The sequence below is a fragment of the Ornithodoros turicata genome, chromosome 2 (genome assembly GCF_037126465.1).
Source record: "Ornithodoros turicata isolate Travis chromosome 2, ASM3712646v1, whole genome shotgun sequence".
NCBI classification, from domain to species: Eukaryota; Metazoa; Arthropoda; class Arachnida; order Ixodida; family Argasidae; genus Ornithodoros; species Ornithodoros turicata.
Window position 1 is genome coordinate 35,991,858 of NC_088202.1, and position 9,028 is coordinate 36,000,885.

At 47.7% G+C, this 9,028-nt stretch overlaps 1 protein-coding gene across 7 annotated transcripts in view; it reads left to right on the top strand.

Moving 5' to 3' along the window:
* LOC135385288 (chymotrypsinogen B-like) overlaps nt 1-7,568 on the top strand; it is a 48,013-nt gene extending 40,445 nt beyond the window's left edge. For all 7 annotated transcript variants that reach the window (XM_064614512.1, XM_064614511.1, XM_064614513.1 and 4 more), the window contains 3 exons: nt 2,714-2,903; nt 3,993-4,105; nt 7,306-7,568. In XM_064614512.1, the coding sequence (XP_064470582.1) occupies nt 2,714-2,903; nt 3,993-4,105; nt 7,306-7,533 (531 nt within the window). In that variant the 3' untranslated portion in view covers nt 7,534-7,568. The remainder of the gene's footprint in view (nt 1-2,713; nt 2,904-3,992; nt 4,106-7,305) is intronic.
* Nucleotides 7,569-9,028: the final 1,460 nt, after the last annotated feature.

Here is a 9,028-nt window from a genome sequence, read left to right on the forward strand (position 1 = left end):
ACTATACGCTAAGAACATTATAGCGATGGATGCTGTTGCCCCTGCTGCGAAATTAGCCCTCCTGTGCGAGGTTAGCCCTCCTGCAGCTGAATCGTATATGTTCATTACCTGTCCGTGCGTATGAGCCCCGCCCGTGCAACTCACGCTATGGTGTCCTTTTGGGAGTTGACACGTCCATCTCCGACAGCCAAATCATGGAGGCCATTAAGTCCGACCCTCCTCTCCTAGCAGCCAGAAGAATAAGACGGGACGCTGGTGCGGTGAGGATCACGTTCCTTGGGCCAAAACCTCCCAAGTGTGTCAGCTTTCACCTCCTGACCATGCAAGTCCGCAAGTACCTACTGCGCATAGTTGAGTGCAACAACTGCCTTCGCTACGGTCATGTAGCTGCATGCTGTAGCCGACGGAAAACATGCCCTAAGTGCGGGTCCCCCCACGAGAGCCCGATGTACCCTGAACCCGAACCTACTTGCATGAACTGCAAAGGGCATCATGTCGCCACCTCAAGGGACTGCCCATCCATAAAGTTGCAACGGCATATCGCCAGGGAAAGCTCTCGCTCCAATAGCAGCTACCGAGAAGCAAAGGCTAAAGTCCGTCTAACAAAGCGTCGCAATCAACCTAAGGCACTGGGTACACGAAAGTCTCAGGAGGAACTTTCACACAGGGGTGTACAATCCGCTCCTAAGAGCCTCCAGGTACCGCAACAACAGATCGTTTGGGCGGAAACTGAGTTTCCCGCTCTAGGCCCTGTAGACCGTCCAGAGGAAAAGGATGCATCTCCGCCACAACCCCATGGAAAGAAGAGCGACCCCTCTTCCCCACTCCCATCCCAGCCAGCCTACCGTAAGGTGTTAGACCGCAGATCTTGTTGTGTTAGGTCTACTTGTGCGTTAGATCGTGTTGTGTTGTGCCAAGCGCAGATCTGTCCATGGTCATCACCCAGCTTCTCGATCTTTGCTGCACTGAAGGCTATCGTTTCGACAGTTCCTGAGTGTACAGCTCTATCAGAAACCCAATCGATCCTCAAACTCGAAGCCGTGATAGCACCCTTGCTTCTCCCCGGCAGCAGGCGTTAACAGCACCAGCTTTCGTACATCGACCGGCGGACAATTATGACCGAACATAGAAACAAGAGAGCGTTCCTTCCCCGCATCCTTCAATGGAATGCTAGAAGCTTGATTGATAAACAAGCCGATCTCGAGCTCCTTTTACGGAAGATGGACTTTGACGTGTTAGCGATACAAGAGAGCCTTACCCAACCATCGTTCAAGATATCACCGTTTGTCTCCTACAGCGCCAAGGGCCATCATGGGGACGGCCTCCCGCGGGCATCGCTATTTGTCAAACGGTCCATTGCTCAGGCTGAAATTGACCTATCCCACCTTTGCTCTTCAACTCAGGAATATGTAGGGTGCCTACTGAAGGCCGGCTCCAAGTCAGTCACCGTCATATCTGTATACGAGTGGGGTCATGCTCCGCCCAACGTCGAATCTCTCAAGGCATTGCGGCTTGCTTGTCCAGGTCCTCTAATATTGTGCGGATATTTCAATGCGAGCCACAGTCTCTGGGGTGGTGGACGAAACTGCAGACGTGGTAATTCCATTGTTAATTACTTCTCCTCCGGCGACCTTGTAGTGCTCAACACCGGCTCTCCTACTTATATGCGTTAGCCGCGCTACTTAAATGCCATCGATTTGACTCTTGTCTGCAACCCATCCTTACCAGTTCGGGCCGACACGGACAGGCACATGGTCGTCAAACAGCTAGTTTTATGTGCGTCATCCTGGCATACAGGACATCATGAAGAATCATCGACCCTCTCTTCCCACGAAAGATCTTCCCCGTGTTATGCTGACAACGCTCCATCGGGTACGCACGGGATCTGCGTTCACGAACTCGCAATCGCAGCTGTTCAAGATCGGCTCCATGGAGGACTCCAGTTGCGGTCACTGTAATCATCCGGAGACTATCGCACATATCCTGACAGAATGCCGTGTATACCAAACTATGCGGGAAACTCATCTTCCCTACGCCAGGCCTGGCATACTGACGGACGTCCTCTTCCCCGAAGGTTCTTATGCAGAACGACTTTCAAAAACTCGTGGCCTCGTGCGCTTTCTTCAAGAAACCGGCCTCGCGGAAAGACTACTCTAGCGCACCTCTCGCATCTACAGTGTGCCTCCGTCCCATCAGTCATCCTGCCTATGCCTCACTTTGAAATCTTCAACTCCCCTCTCCCTCTTTTTGTTGGCTATAGTCATGACGATGCCCACTTGAGTGCGGCCAACAACGGCAAGCTACCTCGACCCCCTCCCCCTTTTGTGCTTCACCGCGACCAGCCGCGACGAAAATATGTAAACCGAAACCAATTAATTACTGTAACAAACGACCCGCTTCGGTGGCAGATTTTTCTCTAAATGGTGTCCACTGAAGGTCCCAAAAAGGGTAGTACTCATTTTAATGCCGACAGAGCCCTGCTTCAGAAGTCATGTTTTTCAAGAAACTCATTTGAATTTTTATTTAAGTAATGAGCGCCTCCCGCTCATTCACACGGTGCGTAGCCTGTAGGTGGTATCGGACAGATACTTGTATCAAAACGAAGTTCTTCAACTGGAGCACCCGTTCACGAATTATTTAGCCAGGGGATTTAACTGAGACACCCTGTATATTGTAATACATCGACAGCCATTCTTGCTTTTTGTTTTGGTAGGTCGCCGCGATAGTATATCACGAGGAGTACCTGGATGGAGAACCCTACAATGATGTAGCCTTGGTGAAATTACGAAGACCTTTCAACATAAAAGGCAGCGGGGGTACAATAGGAACGATCACGCTGCCGTCCATAAACACAGAAGTACAGGACCTCGTCTTGGTGACTGGATGGGGAGTGGTGTCCCCAAGTAAGCCAATCGACTTGTTATCTTCTTGAGTTATCTGTTGGAGAATTGTGTATATTTAAATGCTTTACCCTCCCGAAACCACAAAGAAAGTCTCATAAGTAACTGGAGCATGACGTGAATTAACACACCCACCTTGCTATGCATCGAAATGGATGTATCAGTATCGTGGACGCAGTGTGGGGAAGACAAATATTGCTTCCAGCACCGTGTCTCAGTGATTTCCGGTGCGCGTTATAGAACCCCAGCTGGTCGAAATTACCCCCCCCCCCAGCGGCCGGGGCGAAACCACTATTGCTTCGCGCCCCAAACAAAACACAAAACAGGAATGCATCAGAATCCCCCCCCCCCCCCCCCATCCAGTAGGAAGCGCTTCATGGACTTTGCGCTTCGGTTGCTTCAGCTTGAGAGTATACGCTGCTGTCTCAACGCACACAGTGTACCGCCGAAGCACACAGGATGCAATTTTACACCGGCGTGCTATATTGAACCTCGCTTCAATCGCCTCCGTCTTTGAGGCGGCCAGAAGATCGTTCCAGGAGCGCCCAGTGTTACAAATTGAGTTTTTCCAAGTGATAACAGTTCCACTGTTTTTATTTCCAGCTTTTTTTCTCTCTCTCTCAGTCTATAATTTGTGCCCCAAAATATATTGCGCCCAGGGCGACCGCCCCTACAGGGCCCCTCACGCTACGCCACTGCGCAGTCCTACCCTGTGTCACATGCAGCACGCCACCACACAAATATTGGTTCTCTCACCTTAAGTGCCCATAGTCGCCGGGCACTGTAGGGCAGATTTAGGATAAGAGTACAACATACAGACCGTGCGAAGTGTTTGGAGAAATGTGCGCGGATGCGTTGGCTGTAATCGTGTTTAGGATATAATGGCCTCGTGAGCCAGGCATGCAACCAGGCAGTCGGCAGATGGCAAAGCGATAGGTCGTTGCGGCTGGAAGTGTCGATCGAACAAATTACTGTGCAATTATTATGAAATTATTGTTATTGTTATTATTATTATTATTATTATTATTATTATTATTATTATTGTCTTTCCGAGATCAATACTACATGCATAACGTTCTTCGTTTGTTACAGTGAACGACGAGGCTCAGGCGCTGCAAGTCGTGGTGCTTCCTGTGCTAGATTACTACTTATGTCCAGACAGACGAGCATTCTGTGCCGGCGAAGTAGAGCTCACAACGTGCAGTGTATGTTGCTCAAACCACATGCTTATCCTATATATCTAATGAATGCTTATCCTTTGGGTGTTTCAGTCCTGAAGGATGGCAGCTGTGTTCTGCTCGGTATATCAGTATATTTGACTTCCTTTGCGAGCATCGGAGTTGCTTGACTTTTTGCGGCTCAGATGTGCCATTTCAGGCTTTTTGAGCGCGGTGCAGTGTTTCGATATTAGTTAGATGTGATGTTGATATGAAAACGCCTTTAAGTTCGGATTGGTATCCAGGTCAAAATTTACGATGCAACGAAATTATGCCGAATTTGATGACGCTATAACTCGGTTCGTAATAAACCGATATCAACCAACCGGCTAAATCGAGATAGCTTACAGGTGTAAGATAGCTGGCAAGGTCATTGCGGCGGCTGACGCAATCTCTGGGCGCGGCGGGTACGTGGGAGAGACAACGAAAATATAGGGGTATGCGTACCTAGCGGGCAGTGCACCTGGCGAACGCGTGAAGCTAGGACGTCGACCGAGATGTCGTTGGAAAGCACTTGAGAGGTTCTACCTGGACCTTAAGCGATATCGGCTTCAACAACAATAACCGAACTTTTATAAATTTGAAAAATTGAACTATGAAAGCTTTGCTAGATTGTCGGCATATATGAAACTAAAATATCATCAGAATCAAAGGGAACGGCAATCAGAAAAAAGGGCGCGAGAGGAACCCAAAGAGTCCCCAAAGTCCAGCATCCAGCGATCGAGAGAAGTACGGCAGCGTCGACGAAGATTAGCGACGGAGGAAAATTCGACTGCCGGTGCGCACAACGAGCCCTTACCCTATAAAAATAAATTACTAATGAATAGAATGAACAAATCAATAGAGACCTGTATTCCTTCTAAAGTCCCGCAAAGGAGCAAAGGAATGGGAGGTCGTGACGTTTTCATGTAAAAAACTACGGCTTGGAAACGATTGAGCCCGCATCAATTTTTTACTGAAGCTCTTATTATCTATTGCAACGACTGGAGTTGAAGTCCCGCCAACTGGGAAGAGTGTCGAAAGTAGTCTTGGGAATAGTTACTCAAAAATGTAACTAAGCTACATCTGTAGTTAATGCACAAAAAAGTAACTTAGTTACAGTTACCCTTCAGGAATAGTAACTAGTTAAGTTACTGTTCGAGTAACCCAGTTACTTCACAGTTACTTTCCAAATCACTAAGGAGGGAGACTCAAGTTGAACGAAAATTACTTATATATACTGTATTACTTGCAGACATCACAAGCTAGATTATGAACGAGTATAGTCACAGAAAACAAGAGGGAAAAGACATCATGATGTTGGTGTTGACAAAAAAAGGAAAGAGATGTTGCTTACCTGTTGCTCAAATACGTTTTAAATTCCAAATGATAGTGAACAAAAAAAAAAAAAAAGAAACAGATGTATCTACGCGCTTCATGAATGATTGTGCAGCGACAGCCCCTTAACTTTGACTGCATGACCAACGTAGTTTAAGAATTAAAGTCAGTTACCTGAAGGTGTTTCTTCAAGTTCGACGTGGATGTCTTGCTTGGACAGTAAGTTCTATTGCATGTCCTGTATCGAACTTTCATATTGCTACCATCACTAGCAACCAGATCAAATGTTTCCCCGAAACATAGGCCAAGGAAGCGTCTCCGGTTCTTCCTGCTATTCAGCCATTTTGAATGTAATAAGTCTTACTCACTAACTTTACTCCAGTCATGAACACGATGTCACAGCCGAAACCTATAATTTAATCCCGTTACGAGACTACACTACACTTCCTCATTGTTGCGGCTTGCGTGAGTAGCCTCAAGTCGGGGTTCGTCTCTGACTCCAGTGGACCACGCGCCAAGCGTTTTGTTTGTTTGTGTGATCGGCGCATGGGTGCCCCCTCCCTCTCCTCCCTGCGCGGCGTCGCCGCTATCTTGCTTCTTTTTATTCGCTTTTGTGAGCCACTCACATGGACAATGACTGGTTTTACAGAACGGTATGATTCCCGAATGTAGTAAACGCGGTACAAACTGTGACGCCCTCAAGCAAAAAATGTGTTACTAATTTTTTTTTAATAATTGGGTGTTTATGTCGCGAGACAACTGAGATCATGAGCGACGCCACAGTGGTCGGTCTGTGGATTGCTTTTGCCCACCTGAGGGTTCTTTAACGTGCGATGAAAGCTCATCACACGGCACCCCGTATTTAACGTCCCTCGCGGAAGACGGCGTGTGTAAGCAACTTGTACCTTGCCACCAAGCTGCTGGCGTCCTCGGCAGAGTTCGAACCCGTGATCACGTAAAGCAGAAGGCGCACACACTACCGACTGAGCCACTGAGGCCGGTAAAAAAAAAGTGTTGTCCCATGTGTTGTGTGTCATGTGATGTGTTGCGTTCTGTGGTCATCTGTTGTTTTGCCAATTTGTTTCACGGCTCTAAATGTAATTCCACGTTTATTTAAAGGAGTAGCGATGCTTTTCCCCGTGTTATGTCGGATAAGTGCAAGAGACGGTGCAGTTCAAGTTTCGCAGCAAAGTATAGAGACAATACAGGCAATACACGCAAAGAAAATCGGCATGGCAAAATACCGAAACCTATCCTACTGCGAGATATCACAGTAGGCGTCTCCGAAAGCGAGGTGGGCGCAGGGGGGGTCACGAGCTATCGAGTACGAATAGGAACGCTGGACACCGCAGTTTGTTCGAGGGCTTGAACCTCACCAAGCAGGACACGTAAAATAATTATTCTAATTTCATTAGTACCTTGGGGCGAAGTACAATACGTGCGTCACGTGATAAACTATAATGATCAAAATGCCATAACCGCGTTAAGTGCGTTTTGATACTTGCATACCATAATAAAAATGAACATAATACATAATTACATTACATAATACATTACATTATAAACATGAACATTCACACATTACATAATTATGAACATTACATAATAAAAATGAACTTCACCACATAGCACGCTCCTCGCCAACCATCATCCCGAATGACAACGTTCTCGCCCTGGATTTGTTGAAAACGGGAGGCGGGGCCTATTTTGTGCTCATTATGCACGGCACAGAATAGGCTCCGCCTCCCGTTTTCAACAAATCAGGGGAGTGCGTTGTCATTCGGGATGATGGTTGGCTAGGGGGCGTGCTATGTGGTGAAGTTCATTTTTAAGAGTGTATGATCATGTAGTATATTTTTGCACCGTTTCAGGGCGACTCTGGAAGCGCCGTCGTCCAGTATGAAGACGGGCAAGCAGTTGTTGTTGGAATCGTCGCTTTTGGCAGCGAAATATGTGGAGAAACTCCTAGTACATTCATGAAGGTTACGTTCTACCTTGACTGGATTTTACGTCATACGAAAAATCTGAGACAAGGACAGTTTTCGAAAGCCAGCACCGAAGCCGTCTGGGCGGTGATCGATAAAGCGATTTGGGGGTGAAAGAAACCGTAAATAAAACGCTTCCGATTATATAACATGTTTCCCTTGAAATAGGACGATTCTCATCAATAAGGTGGGCAACTTAACGGGTCAATCATGTGACATTCACCGTGGCTCCAAACCCTGCTTTATTCATTAGGCTAGTCTACCAGCGGCCACCATGCACAATATTTTCGTTGTGCGGTGCGTCGTCACTGTGCAATCACGTTTACAAAAACGCCGAGGGAAAGCAGCCGTCAGCATCTAATCGGGTGGCGTCAACAGACCTGCAACCAGTCGTAAGCTCTCATTGGCCATTGAAGATCCTTCAGCTCCTTCTACTACTACTACGGCACCTCGGGGTCGTTGGACTGTTTCACGAGTAATCGGATTGGCCTTCCCATAGTGCTTCGAACGTTGTTGTGTATTGGTTTGCGAACCCCCCGTTATGAGATGGATTGGTATCCTTCCGTGTGTAGGCTACACTCTTAGAAATGAACTTCACCGCATAGCACGCTCCTAGCCAACCATCATTTCCAATGATAATATCGTTATCTGCCCCGATTTGTTGAAAATGGGGGGCGTACGCCATTTTGTGGCACTTATGCTGTTCATAATTGTCACAAAAAAGGCGTACGCCTCCCATTTTCAACAAATCGGGACAGATAACAATATCATTCGAGATTATGGTTGGCTAGGAGCGTGCTATGTGGTGAAGTCCATTTCTCTGTAGTGTAGAGGACGCGGTAGGAAGCCAGGAGGAACAGCCACGGGTAAGCATTTCTAACGCACCTTTGATTCTAAACGGCGTCTTGTTCAGAATGGAGTGGCAATATATAGTCCCAGTTGGTGGCGTCAGCGGGGGCCCAGCGTACTGATGGCAAAGTGATGGATGATGTCCGTTGTAGCAGTGACCATATCCTCATTGTTCAGGTAGCAAGTAGCGGTCTTTAGCTGCATCTCTTCCCAAACTGACGTGCTCCCAGTAGGAGAACCTTGCACGAGCCCTATGCTCCTTCCGCGAGCTGAGCCTGCCGAAAACACTGGCCCGTCCTAGCCGGTGCTAGTAATTCTCTTTTCCGTACATATCCGCTGCAGCTGTCGTCGTAGCAGCCACCACTCCAGAGTCCCCCACACGTGGAAGTCCGTAAAAATAACGTCGGGGGGGGGGGGGAGACCAGAAAACACACGATCACTTCGTAGGGTTGAAATGAGAGGACTATTTTATTTACAAAAAGAAGGGAGACACAGAGGCACCAGAAACAGTGACCAGATGCGCCTCTCGGAAGACTTTGTTTTGGGTATCAGGTTAGACTGACCCATTCGGGGACGTTCCAACGAGGGGTGCAGGTGCAGCTCCCCATAAATGACATGAACTCGGTTGACAAGTCCCCATGGCTCACATGAAGAGTCAATAAAAACACAGTTTGACTGGCATGGTCGACAACCTTCTCCATTACTTTGTTACATGTTGTGATATTTGCCACGCACGTCACGAAATTACATAGACTTCCCT